The 20,274-nt window shown below is 40.2% G+C and overlaps 1 protein-coding gene across 2 annotated transcripts in view; it reads right to left on the bottom strand.

Moving 5' to 3' along the window:
• The window catches only part of SNTG1 (syntrophin gamma 1), a 136,980-nt gene that overhangs the window by 96,453 nt on the left and 20,253 nt on the right, over positions 1-20,274 (bottom strand). For both annotated transcript variants that reach the window (XM_061122805.1, XM_061122806.1), the window contains exons 4-6: positions 12,338-12,395; positions 11,695-11,738; positions 11,564-11,605 (exon numbers count right to left, since the gene is read on the bottom strand). In XM_061122805.1, the coding sequence (XP_060978788.1) occupies positions 11,564-11,605; positions 11,695-11,738; positions 12,338-12,395 (144 nt within the window). The remainder of the gene's footprint in view (positions 1-11,563; positions 11,606-11,694; positions 11,739-12,337; positions 12,396-20,274) is intronic.

The following is a 20,274-nucleotide window of genomic DNA, read 5'->3' as shown; positions in this document are numbered from 1 at the left end:
TTAGTACTTCTGAATTCCTAAAGTTTCAGCCTAAAATAGTGTGTGAGTATATAGTAAGTTTTCAATTTGGGTAAATATTACAAATAAGAATGGAGGTTGACTAAATAACAATGTCCACTCTAATAACCAGGATATAGTAATAACTATTAATGAATTTCAATATGGAAAAAGAATCATTTACTTTAGTGAGGTGAGAATGTAGAATGCCTGATCCACTTTTACTGTAATATTTGAAGCTGTAACTAAAAATTCCATCACTTTAAAAGATCTCATTAAAATAAGATTCTATGTAATAAAAGTGGGTGAAATGTCACATTCTAGGTGAGTTGAACTTAACAAGCAGAATACATTGGTAGCTAGTTCACACACTATAGTAACACTATTTCAGCATTTGTTTTAATTGCAGTATTTCTTCAAAGACACAAGTAATATTTTACTGTGTTTTCTAACATTGTGTGCCAACTGACTAGTTCATGTTCTATTAGTCAGTTTAACAAAATTTTTAAATTGGCAAAAAAGTTTACTTTTAAAAAGTCATCTGGAACAGGTGGGTTCAAAATTAAGTTTTATCTAATTTTTGAAGGAAGGGAGAGACTTCCCCTTATTTTTTGTACAACTCTGTATGAGATTGTCTCAGGAACGAATTGTCAGGATCTGAGAAGCAAAGCGGACTCAGTTGGAAGGACAGCTGAAGCCCGGAGCTGTAAGTGTTTGTTTACACACATCATCACCACACGTTTGCACAGCAGCACAGGACTCCAAAGTAAGCGCTGCGGAGTTGCTGGTGCACTTTCCTCCCATGGTCTTTCATCTCACTCCATCACGTGCATCATTTCATATGTCACCTTGAACTTCAGGTATCCCCCACCCCACGCCTCCCCAGTGCATGTGGAGAGCAGGATTAATGCTCTGGTACAGTCAGCAGCGCTGTGGGGCCACTTCTGGCTCTGCCAGCACCTCCCTGGAAACAGACATTCATGAGGGAGAAATACAACTGTCCTGCCATGAGAAAACAGTGATTTCTCTGGGTGTCTGGTCATTTCAAATACTTGAAAATAGATGTGAGTCTCAAGTATAATGTGTTAAATGAGTGGGGAGAAAATAATCCTTATATGCTGCTAAACATGTGAAGGAAAATAGAGTTTATTACTTCATGATTACTTCAAATTTCAGTCTTCAGAGGAATCTATCACACACAAAATGGTAGGGACATGGCAATTACAGCCCTGAGGATGGTTATGAACTTGTGCAAAACACAGGCACTTTATTTTGAAGCCATGTATGTCTGTCCCTGTCTGACATATATGAAATTACTGAGACTGCTTAAGGGTGGCCCTTAGTAAGAGTATTGGCTTACTGCCTTTTTATTTTGTCATCTGGAACTTCCCTCAAGTCTCCTGTTCTACTTTAAACTCTACTTCTTTTCAACAGAGTCCCAGAGGACAGTCCTGCTATCTGGTACCTGACAAAATGACCAATGACAGGATGACCAAACGGAAACCAAAACAGACTCTTCGGGAACCTCTCTGTCAGTCACTCAGCTTCAGGCCCAGACCTCATACTCACCTCTCCAAAAGGCACCATCGTCTCAACCCAAGGACACTTCAGGAAAGGGTGAACTGATCAAGACGATACATGAAACGCAGCCGGTGCCCGGACATTAGCCTGTCTTGTCTTAGAGCTGCCTTGTCTCAGAGGCCATGGGGAATCCTACGTGTCTCATGTGACCCTGAAGCCATGGTTGAACAACAGGAGCTTTAAACTCTATCTCTTTCAATAAATTCAGGTCAATGAATGCCAATTTCAGAAATCTATGAGCTGGTCACTTGAGATGTAAAATTGAAATGGCTTATGTTCGGTTAAAAATTTTAGATGGATGATGGTTCAATGAGGGCACATAAGCTTGCAGAGAGTACTTTCCAATGAAACAGTATCAGAAAAAACCACTGACTCTAATTCTCACCAGCACATCCCTTAAAAAGTAGGTGGTGAGGAACACTGGGCTCCCTGCCCCTGACCCGCCTGGTTGAAGTCCCCACTTCCTCCCTCCACTGGCTTAGCTCTGTCTGGAGTCCTGAGCAGGAGAAGGGCTCAGCTTGTGAGGAATGAGAGAAGGGCTGCTCTTTCTCCTGCATCTAGTCTGGCTCCGTTTCCATAGCAACCTGGGCAACCATGTCCCCAGACAGAGCACCTGCCCAGCACAGCTCCCGGAGAGGAAGGAGATTGATGAGGTGAGGACAGTCAGATCACTGGACCTACAGCGCTGCCGCTCACCAGCGCGGCTGGCAGTTCCCGTCTGGGTTTCACAAACGGGAGACTCAATCAGCAAGTCTGTGCCGCGAGGTACGTAGTGCCGGAACTCCACCAGCACAGCGCTGTTGCTGTTCACGGCTAGGAGGAACCCTGTTTTTTTTCATCACTGAGCAGAAACCCCGGGATGGACTAACAGCAGCCGCAGTGCCTGGTCAAGGACCCCAGTAAGAACAATCACGCACTCTTTCTGACGTTGCTTGGGCAAAGAAACTCAGAAGGAATTCTCGATGTTTCCCCGACTAACCATCCAGCTCCTTCTGAAGTAACTGGGAGATGTATATGACTATCCCAACTGTTGAGGAAACATCTCAGGGACGCTAAGATTTACCTCCTGACATCCAGAGTAACAAATGGAGAGCCTTTCATCTTTCACGTTTCACCTCACAAGTTTCACCATAGCGAAAGAGAAAAATGTTTGAATTTCATCTGATCTGGTCAAATTTATTTGCTACCTGATTAGCATAAAGTTCACATTATTTGAGTAGAGGGAGCACAAGTAATTATAGGGAGAAAAAATAAAACTTTCAAAGTGAAGCAAATGTTGTATATTGTCTATCACCAGCATCTGACAATGCCTTATATTGTTCACTGTATGTGATACCCTTATGTTGTATGCCGTTATAATACTGGGGCTCTGATTTGTGGATCCTGGCATCTCAGACCATAAAATCTTCCCAGGGACAAACATAATTTCCAGGACAATTATTTTATCCAAGAGACGTGAGTGTACACTAGATACAGTTGTTGTTATTCTGTCGCTAACTCGTTTTTGACTCTTTCCAACCCCATGGACGGCAGCATACCAGGCTTCCCTGTCCTTCACTATCTCCCAGAGGTTGCTCAAACTCATGTCCATTGAGTGAGTGATGCCATCCAACCATCTCATCCTCTGCCCACCCTCTTATCCTTTTGCCTTCAGTCTTTCCCTGGATACAATATTTGTTAATAAAAATAATGCTAATCATGGTTTTGTGCCTCTCACTCAGTATCTGCACTTCACCACTTTAAAAACAACTGTGTATTCCCTCATTTTCACAACCTGTAATTCTCTCAAAAAGAAATTTTTATTGCTAACTACAGGCTGATTTTTGATGTGAAAGTAAAAAATTTTGTAATCAATCTTAGATTACACAAAATCATCTGTATCTGAGCATCAAATTATACTTTTGTTAAGAACATAAAACATCTTTGAACAGACTTTCACCATCAATTCAGTGTGAAAGAAACTTTTAGATGTGGTTCAGAGCACAGCATAACTCTATGTGTTATCTGACAGCATGGTTATTATCTGCCTCTTTTTTTAAAATTTAAAATCCACAAAAATAAAATGATGAAACTATGTCATCTATGAACAGAGATCATCTTCTTTCTTTTCTAATTTTGATGTATTTTCTTTCCTTCCATAATTGCACTGGATAAGACTTCCAATACTATGTTGATTAGAACTGGTAAAAGTGGGCATCCTTTTTTTATTCTTGATCTTAATGAAAAAGCTTTTGTTTACCGAGTATGATATTAACACTGGATTTTCCATTTAAAGTGTTTATTATGTTGAGGTAGCTTACTTTTACTCCCTGCTTGTTATTTTTATCAGGGAAGAGTGTGGAATTTTGTCAAATGTTTTTCTCTTCATCGATTGAGACAATCACTCCTTTTTATCATTGAAAAGAATTCCACTTACGGTTGCAGCACAGTCTGTTTATCCATTCATATGTCGAGGACATGTTGGTTGGCTCTAATTTTTGGTGATTAAGAATAAAAGCTTCACTAAAACCTTCTATACATATTTTTCTATGAACATATGTTTTCGATTTTCTTGGCTAATACTTGTGAATATGCATGCTCCATTGTATAACATAATATTTCGCTTTGCAACAAACTGTCAGACAGTGTTTCACGGTGGCTTCATCATTTTGCATTTCCACCTGCAATGAGTGAAAATTCCTGGGGCTGCACACACTCTCCATCATTTTGTACTGCTGATTTTTGGATGGTGTTATTCTACTGGATTTATGGTCTATCTTCCTGTTTTCGACTCAGTTTTGTTTGTGGTACATAATTGTTGGAAGGCACTGGCTCACAAGTTGAAGCGACAGGTAGATAAACATCCCTTGAGGAATGCTGGTGTGACGCTGGGCAGCCCCAAATGCATTTATGCAACAATCTTCAAAAAGTCATTAGTATATCAAACCAAACCAACAATGTATAAAAGGAGTTATACATCACAACAAACTGGGTTTATTCCAGGTAGGCAAGGATGATTCAGCATTGTAAATTCAAACAATGTTATCTCCACATCAAACATTTAAAGAACAAAACAAGTATATTCATATCAACTGATGCAGGACAAGCATTTGAAAAGCTTCAACATACACCCTTGATTAAAACTCTCTGCAAACTAGAAATGTAGGGGGACTCCTTCAACTTGATAAAGAACATCTACAAAACACCCACAGCTCATATCACACTTAATGATGGGAAACTGGACCCCTTCCCACTGAGACCAGGAACAAGAAAATGACATATAAGGATGTATTTTCTCATATTCATATGAGTATTCAAATCATGCTGCAAACTTCCAGGCTTGTTTCTAATATTATGGAAACAAAACATAAATTAAGGTTACTAGACTTAAAGAAGGAAATAAAGCAATCTTTATGGCCGTCAAATAACTGATGTGTTGGACTTCAATGAAATTAAAAAACTTTTGTTCTGTAAAATATACTTTTTTACATAAAATAAGAAAATTAAAAAAGCAACCCACTCACAGACAGGGAGAAAATATCTTTAAACCATTTATTTATGGTGGATCCAATACACACGAAGAGTTACCTCCTGTGTATATATACATATATGTATATATGTATATATATAAAACTTTGTTCAGTTCAACAATAAGAAAATAAACAACTGGATGTAAACATGGGAAAAATATGTGAACAGACATCACCAAAGAAAATATAAAGGGGGCAAATAAACATATGAAAATATGTCCTCCATCATCTGTCATTAAGGAATCGTACATTAGCAGAATGAGATACCCCTGGCCACATGGTTCAGATCCACAAACCGAGACCCCAGTTGTGGCTGAGGATACAGAGCACGGGACACTCCTTCACTGCTGATGGAGGGACTGCAGAATAGCACTGCCGTTTCAGAAGACAATTTGGCAGCTTCTTGTAAACTAAGTAAAATCTTACCATACAACCAGCGATACACCTCCTAAGTTATTTTCCAAGTACTTAAAACTTAGGTCCACACAAAAACCTGCATGCAAATATTTATAACAGTTTTATTCATAATCACTGTGAACTGGAAGTAAGTACAATGTCCTCCAATGGGTAAAAAGATTTAAAGAAAAACTGTAGTGAAGTTGCTTAATATTCCCTTGTCCAGACCCTGAAATATTATTTGGTGCTCAAAAATAAATAAATCATTGAGAGCTAAATTACATGGATCATTCTTCAGTGGCATTGCTAAGTGAAAGAAGCCAGTCTGAAAAGGCTAACTTCTCTATGATTTCAACTGTATGACATTCTGGTGAAGGCAAAACTTTGCAGACAGTGAGATGATTATTTCCAGAGGATTACTGGTGTGGGGGCAGGGAGACGGTTGAGGAGGATATTTTAGGGATGTGGAACTCGTCTGCATGGCGTCATGATGGTGGAGACGCGATGCTGTGCACTTGTCCAAACTTGTAGAGTATGCAGCAAAAGGTGAGTGAGCCTTGATGTGTGCAGACCTTTAGAGTCATTTGGAAGGTTGAGGGATGTTAGGATGAAGAACCAAAGGCAACACGATTGTGTTATCAGTGTCTGAAACCACTTCCCTGTAGGGCGTGGGGGAGTGGAACTGACCTAAGACTAATGAAATCTGGAAGACGAAAGGCAAAAAGGAACTGTACACCTATCCTCTACTGTCCTCAAGGAGTTTGCACACTGGTGATTGGGTTAATCATCCTGATCCCGCTGTACATATGTACTGGGTTAGAACAATTAAATCGACAGACGGCAGACGGTGTGGCCATCTGTTGAGGGGGGTTACAGATAAACAAAGGGAGGGTGCTTTCTAGTCGTTCATCTATATGATGATGGCTTTACTTGGAGGCAACCATGTAGCCTCGTGTTTAGCCTCATGTGGACATGGACATGGACATGTCTGAGTAGGTATGTGAGCACCTTGGTACACACACACACACACACACACACACACACACACACACACACACTCTCTCACACACTCACACACACACACACACTCACACACGCCTCCTCTCCTCTGTGAGCCGAGGGGCCTTGGAGGCACAGCTGCTCCAGAGCAACAAGCACCCAGCTCCAAGAAGGCAGTTGCTCAGATGTTCTCCAACAAAGGGAAGCAGGGCCTCTGGGAGAAACGGCTGATTCCTGGCCTGGCAGAAAATGTGCAACATGCGCCTGAAACAACTTTTGTTGCCACAGACTGAGAAAGTGCTGAAAAAACCCCAAATCCCAAGGACTATAGCAAAGCAACTCTAAAACCACGTGCAAAGAGCTTATAGCCCAGAGTACAAGGTCAAGGTCCACAACCCTTCCTGACCCACCAGAATGATGGAATAAAGTTTAAACATTGAGGATAAACAGACAAATCTCCTGTGCAGCAGAATTCCAGGGAACATAGGCAGACAGCCCACCCCATGAGACAGAAGCACTACCACTGAGTGCGGGGTCTGCACAGTGACCCCCTTCCTCAGGGCAGAGCATGGGGGGAGCACACGGGGGCTCGAGCAGAGAGCCCTGACGCTCAGCCTCTGCCCGGCACTGGCCACGCAGTCAGGAAGGTGTGTACACATGGTGAGATGGGATGAGGATGGGCTGTGCCTGTGTGGCCTTCCTCCCGAAACACAAACACCCAGTCTAGCTGCAAGAAAAATACCAGAAAACTCCCAGTTGAGACATACTGCACAAAACGCCTGAGCAGTACTCCTCAAACCTGTGAGTGTTATCGAGAAAAGAAGTCCTGGAAACTATGACGGCCCGGAGGAGCCACGGGAGACTTGACAACTCCCTGTGATATGTAATCTGGCTTGAACGCTGGGACAGGAAAAGAAACATTGGGCAAAAACCAAAGAAATGAAATAAAGTACCAACCCCTCTTAATAGCCAGGTAGGGACTGGCGGAGAGTCTGTAGCCAGGAGGAAAATTAATTAACTTATCTCCTGTGCTGTCTCTATTCATAACCTAATTAGGGGACAGACCTGTGAGAAGGAACTCCTAAAGGTGTTAATGAAAACCTAAGGATGTAAATAAGGCAAGTTCTGGCTATTTTATTGCTTTTCAAAATTCACAGATTCAAGAAACAATATTTCCCACATTTTTGCCTTTGCACGTAACATTTCCCAAACCAGTGGGAAATATTAAAAGTTAAATTATTTCATGTGTGGCTTTTGTTGGTGGTAGTTGATCCAAAGAAAAAAAGTCCAGTATGGTCAGAGTCCTTGAGGAAAATATTAATTGGTTAGACCTTAAAACCTATTTCCAAACTGAGAACATACTAGGAATTGTCAGCAGTTAGGTAAAACATGGTGTGTAACTCAGTGACAAGTTAATCTTTCTGTGAAGGTCTAAAATAATCTGCAGTCCCAAGTCACATCCTGAATGTGTTTCTTGGTAACTCACAAAACTTCTAGTATTCAAACTAATGCCTCATTTTCAGATGATGTGATATAAACCCTTGCAATGTCATTTTCTGATTGAGCTAAAAAGATAAATGTTATTTTTATTCCAATGAAAAATTTGAATTAAGCACATATTATAACAATCAAAATTATATTAAGCAATATTTTATGTTTCTCTTATCAAAATTTTATATCATTGCTTGAATGAATCTTTTAATTTACATAATTTGAGCTCCTCATTCTGCTGTTGTAAAAATTATACACTCTGGTAGAGTTTGGTTCAAATTCACAAATTCATAATTAGAGTGACAGTTATTTTCACTTCTAATTATCTAATGCTTTGTATGAGTAAGATCATAACAACCAAGAGTGGATGAAACTCTTTTTCAGGACACAGACTTCTCAAAGCTGGTGCCTGTGCTACTCCTTTTTGATGTGGAAACTGGGAGCTTTACTTTCTTGGTTTCTTGCATCCAGAGGGCTCCCAGGGTGGGGTGGGTATAGCCTGGAGTTGAGATCACTCACCCCAACTGGCAACAGGAGAAACAGATGCAGAAGCCATGATGATCTATTTCTAAGCATTTGGGTAAAGAATTCCATTAACACAATCCCCTGAGCACCCAGGGGTGAGGAGGAGGGATCCCCACATACACAGTCCAGCCTACAGCTCATCATTGAAGCCATGGCTTCCTGTAGAAGGCATCTAAGAATGATGCTGCTTCTAACAGCCGTGACCTGCGCAGGTGAACAAGGGACAGTCAGGTGTGCAAACAACCTACTATCATACCTTCTCGGTTTCTTTCTAAATCAGGGACTCCGAGGCACTAAAACTACCCATACCTCTCAGCTTGTGGTGCCTTTTTCTGCCCACATAAGTCTGGTCTTAAACATTTAATTAAAGTCAGCCCCACTGAGGTGTCAGCAGTTTGCTTACTTAGATAATTGATAGTGAAGATAAAAACTTGCTAATCACTGTTGCAAAGTGAAAGACTAGAACCAGGTAAGAAAATCAGTATCTACATTTCAAAGCTGATAAGTTTAAACTTCTCAAAAGAATAAAAGCTTATTGTAAAGGGCCACATGCAATTTGCAATACAATCTCAAGTCCCTTTTCTTTGAAATAGAGTGAACACCATTCAAGCATGTTCCAATCTTTTAGACTGCAGCCATGAAATTAAAAGACACTTGCTCCTTGGAAGAAAAGCTGTGACAAACCTAGTAGCATAGTGAAAAGCAGAGACATCAATTTTCTGACAAAGGATTGTATTGTCAAGTCTATGGTTTTTCCAGTAGTCATGCACGGATGTAAGGGCTGGACCATAAAGAAGGCTGAGCACAGAAGAATTGATGCTTTCAAATGATGGTTCTGGAGAAGACTCTTGAGAGTCCCTTGGACAGCAAGGAGGTCAAATCAGTCAATCCAAAAGGAAATAAACCCTGAATATTCATTGGAAGGACTGATGCTGAAGCTGAATCGCCAATACTTTGGCCAGCTGATGAGAAAAAGACCCTGATGCTGGGAAAGATTGAGGGCAGAAGGAGAAAATGGCAACAGAGAATGAGATGATTGGGTGGCATCACTGTTTCAATAGACATGAGTGTGAGCAAATGCCTGGAGATGGTGAAGGACCGGTAAGCCTGGCGTGTTACAGTCCATGGAGTCGCAAAGAGTTGGACATGAATACTGAACAACTGAACAACAATGACAAATCTTTCAGGCCACCCTGATCTATTCAATCAAAGCCCCACACAGTTCCTGTAAGCTCACTGTGTACCTCCAAAGAACAAATCACAAACCGGACTCCATTGATAGCATTCGTCTTTTTGGAGAGAATGCACCTGTTCTTGCTCCCTGGACAATGAGTTTTACATCTCTCTGTACTTCTGAAAAAAAAAGACTAAAGTTGAAATATCTTTGCTTACAGGGCTTTATTTGGTATTTACATATATTCAGAACAGAGTGGTCTGTGCTGTGCTAATTCTCATTTGTCTAAAAATGAGAATTTTTATTTGTTCTCAAATATTGCTTTTCCCTGTACCTATTTGGTGTGGCCTAAGATCTGAAGTATATACATTTTCTGCGAGGCTCACCAGGGATGCCAGTGGGGGCCAAGTAGGATTTTTGAGAGAGCAGAGGAGTGATGCAAAGGGACACTCCTTGCCCGTCCCACAAAGAACCCTCCAGAACTCTGCTGGTGAAGCTGGAGCTTTTCAGACACTTGAAGCTGCCTCTTTGAGGTCTGAAATATGTAAATATGTCAGAAGAGTCTTCTCCAACTAGCTGTTAGCAGAGGAGCTGTGTCCTCACAAACCAAATGAACTGAAGCTGTGAAAAGCCGAAGGCTCAGGGTATTTTCATTTTGTTTGACCCCTGAGTACAAACCTTTAAACATAATTTCTCCTCTCTCCTTTCCCATGTGAGCTGATATGGAAATTCAGTGAAGATTCTATGAGTGTTATTGAATCAACCGTGAAAAACATTTCCCAAGCGCCCGACACTGGCTGTTCTTTCCGGCATCATCTTTTTATGTCCTCTCTCAGCCCCACGGATGCTCCTCCACCTCCCAGCTTCTCCCAAAGTGTCGATTAGAGGTTGCTGACATGAAACCACTGGGCTGGCTGCTGAAAGACAAATTCCTGGGTCACCTAAATGGAGTGAATTAGGACATTCGAGGCCTGGAATTCAGGTCTGCACATTTACCAACATCCAAGAAAATTCACAATAAACAATGCTGACCTTTTTGTATAGCTGCTGAGTGCTAAACCAGAGTCTTGAGCTCAACTGTCTCTAAATGTTATCTCTCTCTCTCTCACACACACACACATGCACACACACACACGTGTGCGCGCACGTGCACACACACACACACACACACACACACACACACACATGTCTCTTAAGTCTCCTGCCAGTTTGAACCCTGGGTGGGGAAGATGCCCTGAAGAAGAAAATGGCAACAGACTCAAGTATTCTTGTCTGGAGAATCCCAAGAACAAAGAAACCCGACAGGCTACAGTCTATAGGGTCACAAAGACTCAGACAGGACTGAGCAACTGAGACTGTATAAGCTTTCAAAGATTTGCAAAGATTTAGAGGTATATTTCACCTAGAGATATGCTTAGTGGACATGCTCTGGTGGTGGTTTAGTCACTAAGTTGTGTCCGACTGTTGCAACACCATGGACTGTAGCCTGCCAGGCTCCTCTGTCCATGGGATTCTCTAGGCAAGAATACTGGAGTGGGTTTCCATTTCCTTCTCCAGGGGATCTTCTTGATTCAGGAATCAAATCCGGGTCTCCTGCATTGCAGGCAGATTCTTTACTGACTGAGCTGCAAGGGAAAACTGTGGGGGTTAATTGGGAAACATAGCAAATAGCTCTCCTTTAGTATTTCTTGAATTACATTTTGTTCTGGGTGATAGTCACTGATCTGTTTCTATGTGAAAAATAAAACAAGTAAGAGATTATTCGGAAATCTGATATCACACAGGACCAGTTTCATATGTTCCTAATGAAATAAGGAAGTTTTTATCAATGCCATAAATCATTTGCACATGGGGAAAATAACAATATTAGGAAAAGGTAAAGAAGACTCACCACTTCTTCATGTCTGCATTTTCTCACATTAATCCCATTTATCTGCAATGGAAAGAGGAGAGAATTTGAAGAGCATACTGTGAACTGACTGTAATTTGGTGACACATGGAAAATAATGGTAAAATGTATACCTGAAGAATTGCGTCCCCAATAAAGAGCAGTCCTGACAGTTCAGCTGTGAATGGAGAAGGAGAATTGACTATGTCTCGTCTACTTTCTTCACACAGATGTAAGAGTTCTTAATTCAATAAAGCCAAAACTGATTGAGGGCAAAGGCAAAGATGGAGGAGGATTAAAGGAAAAAGTAATTAAAGGAAAAAGTAAAATGGTCTATAAGGGTAGCATCTTAAAAGATCCACAAACAATGGAAATGCAAAAAATAATCATATGATTCAGCTCAAGTACCGAAACACATGCTGAGATACTTCCACTTAGTCCCATCATTTCAGGTCTTACAGTCTGGAGAGAGGACTAAATGTTCTCATGTTCCTATAAGTTTAAGGTGTCTATGAAAATGTCTAGATCTGGATAGTCAATCCATTGACAATAGAATCAGTTCCACATTTCTTTTTAAAGACCAGCCCGCCCCACAGCGGGGGGCTGGGTGTGGATAAGAGACTGAAACTCCACAGTTAGAACCAGCCATGTGTGGCCTGGTCATGGGAACTGGAATGAGAGATTTCGTACAATCTCATGGTTCTTAACTACAATCTTGCTCCTCAGGACCGTGACTCACACAGGAAGCAGCCACAGGACACCATCTGAACACTTTACCTCTCTGCTCCTTCGAGATTTTTGAAACCACAACTGGAATGTTATGTTCTGCTCCCCCCTGAAAAGAAAAAATCACACGTTTCACTTTTTAATCTCAAAAGAATAAAAACTCAGCTTTTAGTTAGGAAACTAAACAGGCCAAGGATAGCAGGTGAACAGACACTAAATAGAATTTAAATAAACTCGTGGAATTTCTCTATCAGGGAGACTCTCAAGATGCTTATCTGTTTAGAATTTCACTGTGACATCCAAGAATTAATAATAGCTGACTTTGAAAATTTTAGTTTTTTAAGATTAATTTGGTGATGCCTTAAGAAGAGATTTCCTCCAATGACCAGCCATGCTATCCATTGTAGAAACTCTTATTTCAGGTTCCAAACAGCGGACAATTACGCATTTCCATTATCTGGCTAAGTTGTTCTATGCTGGGAACAAAGCAATGGTCCTTGGAATGCTAAGTGGCTAGACAGACCTCTACCTGCACAAACTGGACAAAAAGCAGAGTGTGCATATGCTTAATGGAGGCGGGGAGGTCATCAGTATTATATGGAAGCATAAACTAAGGAACACAGTAAGCTACCAAGAATAATGAAGTAGTGCTTTGGCTAATGGACCAAATGAGATAGGAAAAAATACAGAAAAATAAGTAACTGAACTTATGTGGAAGAAAATAAATTCCTGAAGTAACTGTATAAATTACAGTTTTATGTAACAGAGTTGAGAAGGTTGAAAGCAATAGTTAAAAAATCAAGTAAGTTCATTAAACAGTAAGATTTCACATAGAAGGTAAGGATGGCACTTTTAATGTGGGTAGTTCAAAAGAATATCTAAATTCCACTGGGGCTTCTGCAGCTTCAGAATAAGTAAATCCCTAAGCCTTTCTCCCTTCAAGGGCAAAAATTATTTTAGAATAGACATTTTTTTCCCATGAATGTCCATTTTTAGCACTGAGTTTCACTAAACTTAAAAATAAAATAGACAATGCACACATGCTCAGTTGTGTCAGATCCTTGCAGCCCCATGGACTGTAGCGCCAGGCTCCTCTTCCCATGGGATGGATTTCCCAGGCAAGAACACCAGAGTGGGTTGCTGTTTCCTCTTCAGGGGACACTCCTGACCCAGGGATCGAACCTGCATCTCCTGCATTGGCAGGCGGATCCTTTACCACTGAGCCACCTGGAAAGCCCAAGAGAGGCAATAGTCGAGAAAAGCAGTGGCTCTAAAGTTTTTCTTGACAAGTAGTCCTTTCTACTTCTGGGGTATTAGGAAGAGATGTGACAAACAAATATTGAAAGCTGTGTTACCCAGGGTGAAATTCAAACCCACCCATCAGTCCGCTGTTTTCACCACATCCCACTGAGCAGACACTCACCCCCCACCCACACGAGTTCTGGGCAGAGTCTCTGGGGTGAGCTTCCTCGGCTCTGGGTCCTGCTTTTGCCTCATGGTCTGAGTCACAGCGCCCTGAACCTGTCTAGGACGATCCTCACATGATCAGAGCCCAGGACTGGGACATAGGGTACAGTGCACAGATGTGCTTCCAGAGCAGAGGAAACCGCACAGATCAGGACCCAAGGACCTTCATGCGTAGGGTTAGGGCTCTGGGTTCCCCATGCCTGCATTCTATTCTATCTTCTCCCATTATATTCATCAACATCTCCTCTTCTACTGTCTTCTTCATTTCCTATATTCATCATGTATTTTCTTTCTCCTTCCTTTGTCCCCAGCCACAGAGTAAGTTCTGCGATGGTGATGGACTTACTTATGTATTTGTCTTGGCTATTTGGTTTGGCTATTTGTTTCCCGCTCGTGTGCACATGCTAAGTTGCTTCAGTTGTGTCCCACTCTTTGCAACCCCATGGACTGTAGCCCACCAGCCTGCTCTGTCCATGAGATTCTTCAGGCAAGAACACTGGAGTAAGTTACTTTGCCGTTCTCCAGGGGATCTTCCTAACCTAGGGATCAAATTTGTTTCCTACATTGAAGTAATATCAGTGCCTGGAATAATGATGCTTTCTTAAGCTTTGAAATGTTTGTTGAGTGAATAAGTGAAACAATGAACTCTAAAGCTTTCTCTGACTTAAAATTTTTCGCTCTTGAAAATACTTTGCAGAAAGATTTTGAGTAGAAACGAAGAAGGTGAATGATGGACTCAAAGGTGTATGGTTACAGATAGTTCCTAGAGATACTTTGAAAATGGGGAAAAATTTCAGAATACATCTCCATTTCTTAGAAGAAAATGCTGATCAAAACAAAGCATAGAGTGATGAAGTTTTATGTGACATAAAGAGATAAAACAGACCCATCCAGATATAGTTCTGGAGTTGGGGGCAGAGGAGACCCCTATGTATGTCACTCTAGGCCGGCAGCTAGCGTCATAGCTCTTTCCTTCAGCTGTGGTTGCTTCTTGCAGTTTTCTCTCCTTGCAGCACTGAATTCAAAGGTTTTCTTGATGCTCAAGTGTTTAGTGCAGGCTACCATGGTAGGAGAGTGGGAAGTCTCTCCCAGGTTTGGTCTAGAGGTACCAGTTTTCTGAGGGTCAACTCAGCTATCCATCCTTCCCTCAATACCTGAGACTTACAACTATCTTTTAATAATAAAGTGTAACCAACTCCTATTTGGTCAACATTTTTCTTTTATATGTAAAATTTCTTCTGAAATTTCAATGACTTGAATCCAAATGTTTTATGTTTACTATTTTTTTAATAAGACATTTGGAGATTTAAAATTCTCTGAGAGAATTTTAAAGCTAATTTAAGGAGATGACTTTATTAATTGATTAGAGAGAGATTTTTAAGACAAAACTCAGGAGATAAAATTGGAACTGAAGATCACTGTGCCTTCATTTATTTAATGAAATGTGAGAGCAGTCCAGCTCTATCAAAGTAAATTAGATTTAGCTCTGAACCTAACTAGGGAGATTCAAAACCTTCCAGACAGAAAGCAGATAACATGACTCACCCTGTTTATAGTTGGCGACAGGCTTCACGTTGCACGTGGGCTAAAAGCCAAGGTCCAGTAACCTCAGCCTCCCCTCTGCTTTATCCTGGACCTTCGTCCTCGTTCGCAAGCATGACCCCTTGGCCCCCAATGCTTTTTCCCCTTGACCCTTAGCCTGGTGTAAGGTTAAGACCCTGCTCACACAAAGCCAGAGGCCTTCCTTCAGCCTCTGTGCACATGCCCTGGGCCATGCCTGGGACCACGTTTCTCTACGTGACACTTTGATCAATGTCTCCTTTCCCTCTAGAATATGAAAGACCTGAGGTCAGGGCAGATTCCCTTCATCATCTTCTCCCCGACATACCCTGAAGCCGGTTAGGGTGCAAGGCTTGTGGCCATGGTTTATAGAAAGTAAATGAATTACTCGAACTCGGTTGATCCAGAGTAAAATGAGATTAGAAAAAGTGAGGTGACAATCTAAAGTGCACCCCAGAAAATATTAAAAAGTACATCACTCAGTTTTGAAAGAGCCTTTTCACAAAGCATAATCAATTCTATAGCTAGTTCTATAGGTACCAGGATATAAGGCCCCAGTTAAAGCATTTTGAGCTTGACCACTACACAATGATTTTCCAGTATAACTGTGAAATTCCACTAAACCAAACTCAGTTATGTTTTTAATAACACTGGGAATCTTGCCAAATAATCTTTTCAACTCAATCTTTTCATTACAATCAATCAGTTATATTCTGGGCTCCAGAAAGAAAAAGATAATAGAGTTCAACATTACAGATCCATTCAGAGAAAGGAGAATACTTGTAAACAGAAAATCACAGACAGTCGACAGGTACAGGAGAAGCACCTAAAGGAACATAATTTAGAGAACATGGACAATGTTTTTATTCATCTAAATGAGGTGCGGATCTACCAAAACCACTCAGCTTAGCTATGGCAAAGTTAATGGTCTTTCCCGCATGATTTATGATTGCTTTCCTATGGAAATTCAGAATAGGGAATTCTGTAGGGGCAGAGAGCAGACTGCTGGCTGCTCAGAGCTGAGACGGGGTGGGGGGCGGTGGCTGAAAGCTCCGGGTTTCTTCTTCTGTTGATGAAACTGTTCTAAAACTGACTTAGGAGTGCACACATCTGTGAACATAATAAAAACCACTGACTTGTACACTTTAAGTTGGTAGATTGTATGGTATGTGAACCACAATTCAATAAGTTATTTAATTTAGAAAATCACCCTTTGAATGATAATTCATCAGTGGTTTTACCTGGCCCCTGGAACTAGTGCACACTCTCTAACTGAGCTCTACTGCCTGCCCTGTTGCCCTCCTGTTTCTGTGGCTCAGAGTTACGTGTCCATGTTGACACTGGTGGAGACAGAAGCCTCAGACAAAGAGTGAGAACCAGGCAAAGTGAGGAAATGAATGCAAATATGTGTGTGCTTGTAGCAACACTTGGTATCTACAGACTTTTGCCCTGAAATCACTAATAAATTAAACTACAAACATTTATGACAACTACTATGATGACCTGCATGTTTATTTGGTGAATCTGATACAATTAATACCCAGTCCTTGATGTTAGGATATTGTTTGCTTGCTGCTGGACATTTCAATCAGTCTCTTTCAGTTGTAAGTAAACCAGAATGTGAATAACTTAGAGAGGAAACATTGTTTTTGTTTTCAAATGGAGGGCATAGAGATAATTTCGTGCTGGTTGTACAGCTAGAGAGAATATTCATTGGGAGTCAGAACTCTGTCATCAGCTTTGATGGGGGTTGAGGTGCAGCTCTGCCTGTTACAAAAAATGGGTAAATAACCTAACCTCTTAATACTTAATCTTGTTGTCTATAGAGGTCCAACAACAGCTGTCTACTTTCTGGACACAAAATATAGTTAGCTCAGAATCTGGCAGTTCAAGAGCAGTTAATAACTATTAGAAATTATTGTTTATAAGTGATAAGATTTCAAGGGTAATAATACTTAGAATTTCACATTGCTGCAAAGTTCAAGATTTCAGATAGAAATCTTATCTTTGATCACAAATATTTCCTTGATTCATCAACTTACTGTTTAGGTAAGAAAAGCTGAGTCTTTTGAAAAATACTCCATCTTTCTATAATAATAGAAGACATCTTTCTATAATAATATTCAAAACACTCTTTCTCTAAAAGGTGATTCTCTTAATCACAATGACCAGAGGTATGATTTAATAGTATGCAAATGGATGGTATTGCACTTTAAGAGATAAACAGAGGAAAAATTAAAGTCTGACGAGGTCAAGATGACAGCTTACTTTAAGGTGATTATATGGTGACTCTTAAAAGCAGAATGGGGCAAAATGCAAGATCCCTGGGGGAGAAACACTGGTGATTATCAGGGATGTAATGTGAAGACGATTATGTTATTTTTAGAAATGTAAGTATCTGGATGGTCCAGATAAAAGGACCCGAAGATGCGGTAGGACTAGTGATACATCTGGACAGGAACCAGAGGCCACATGAAGATCAGTGGGGACAGAAGGTGCCTGCAGAGAAGTTGAGGGTATAAACCAGGTAGATGCAGGAAACTGAGCCCTTCAGAAAAGTGGCTTCAGGCTGAGAACCCAGGAGAGTAGGTGATTGTAAGAGGAGAGTTAAGTGATTCTATGTCTAGCCTTTTATTGAAATCTAAAAATACAATTAGAAGAGCTTGGCATTTTACTGAGAGGCAAACAAACAACAAAAACAAAAAAAACAAATACAAGGGAAAAACACCCAAGTTTGTGACTTCTGAGAGATATTTTAATTAAGGAAGACTGAGTATTGGTAGCCTCCATGAAGAATTCCAAAGAATTGCCAAAAAAAAAAAAAAAAAAAGATCCAAAATTATAGCAGATATGGGAATGACTCTAAAAAGCAGTATGAGTGAAGATGGTGTAAAAGGAAGGACTGGAAGACAGAGTGCAAGAGGGTGCACCCCACACAGACCCTGGGAGCATTTCACCAAGGGGTCAAGTCTCAGGCCTGCAGGCGGAGCATTCTTCTCTGTTCTCAGCTCACTGTAGGGGCTAGGGGGATGAACTGTCACCTGGAGACACAGGGCCGGGCCAGGTGTAAACGTGTGCGCCCACACCTCCAGATTTCATCCCACTGCTCCCTGGGTCAGCCGCTAGACTTGTCAAATTGGTAGATAAGCAAACAAATGGACAACATTAAAGTACGAATTCTGCTTTTTGGCCAGAATACTTTCTTAAACTGTCCCTTACATTTAATTCTCAGATGCAAAGGAAATAGTTCAAATAGATAATCACAGTAGGTTTACCCAATTTACAGGGTAAAATAATTTGCATAAAATGTTGCCATTTAAAATAACTGAATGCATGAATAAGTAAAAAATTACATTTTGAAATACCTTAACAGAATGATAGTTTAAAATCATTTTTTTTAATGTAGAAAAGCAAGAGTCAGTGGTAAGTACTGAGAAACCTAAAATAGAAAAACCTAAAAGGAAAGTTTTCAGGCTGAATGGACAATATTCTAAATAAAAATATTGATGTTTTTATTTCTGGTTGGTTGGTTTGTCACAAGAATTACAAAATAGTTTCATGTTTTTGTCAAATCTCCTATCATAATTCAAATATTGCTTCCGTAGCCTATATTTTCAATGGAAAATATATACTTATTTGATTTAGAAAATAACTTTATTACATGTATAAGAGTTTTGTTTGTGCTGAAATAATGCAAATATTAAACTGAAATGATTTATTGGCAAATTCTTGAGGTTTTAAGAATTGTCTAGGCTTACATGTGATATTTCAGTAAAATGAGTAACACTGTATTATTGGGTTTAACTCTAAATGAAAATTGAATAAAAAGAGAAGAACATTTCCATCCTGCACAGAATTCACACAGCTCCACTACCAGAAATATCGGTGCTGATATCAGATGGAGCCGCTGTCATGAATGAATTTCAGCCACATTCAGCTGTTGTTCTCTTTTCATGGACAACATCTTCAGTGGTACCTTTAGATCCTTCATGACAATCTCAATAAATGTGGAGAAAAAAAAGGATGACAACAAGAAAACTTGCCTCTGTTTATTCCCACTGCCTCATTTCCACACCTTATAATTTGTCCTAGGTCTCTCGTAGGCCTTAGTTGATGATAAAGTGAAAGTAAAAAATATATCTTAAAATTAACATTTTAGATAGAAATACTCTCATCACTTGACAAGATCACGCTATTCCATACTGATCAGATTTTTGAGTCATTTTTATAATATAACTAGAGCTGATGTTCGCCAAGCTTAGAGTTCTACTTTCCAAGCATCTATACTTTGAGGTGCATTAAAATTTCATGAAATGTACTCCTGAGATGTATGACTTTCATCCCACATAGGTAAAGTATCTAACCCAACAACCAAGATAAAGTTGCATTCCATTGATCTCTGCACAGATGTGGGTTTCTGAAGGGTATTTAAAATCACTGAGGTAATTTTTTTCAATATTTATGTAATTTTCCATCCTTTAAAAATGTATACTTTGTTTCAATGATGTTAAATTTCAGGTGTGTTACATGTTTAATAATCAAGAACATACAGAAAGAAAAACACTTTAAAATTTCATAATGAATGGAAAAGGAGAGAGATAGTCAATGTTAAAAATAATTCAGAAGTTAAAACATTGAGTCTTCCTGCATACTTGGCACTAGGACATGAGGTTTTCAATTTCTTAAACAAAAAAAGAAAACTGCACAGAAGAAAAAGACAACTGGAATCAAACCCATATTCAACTTATTATCAGACCTTCTATGAACCTGACACACATCCTGGCTCCTTTCACTGACAGCCCAAATTTTTCTGCTCTGACTGGTTACAAGATATGCACACTTGAGGACTGTACTTGAAATTCTAGATTAAACCACATAAAGAAAATTAATGAGTTGCATTCAATTTCAGGTAAGGTAAATCTCCCAAATGGGGCTTCCCTGGTAGCTCAGACGGTAAAGAA

This window comes from Dama dama, chromosome 21 (genome assembly GCF_033118175.1).
Source record: "Dama dama isolate Ldn47 chromosome 21, ASM3311817v1, whole genome shotgun sequence".
NCBI lineage: Eukaryota > Metazoa > Chordata > Mammalia > Artiodactyla > Cervidae > Dama > Dama dama.
Note: the sequence above shows the minus strand (reverse complement) of the source record. Positions and strands in the feature narration are given on the sequence as shown.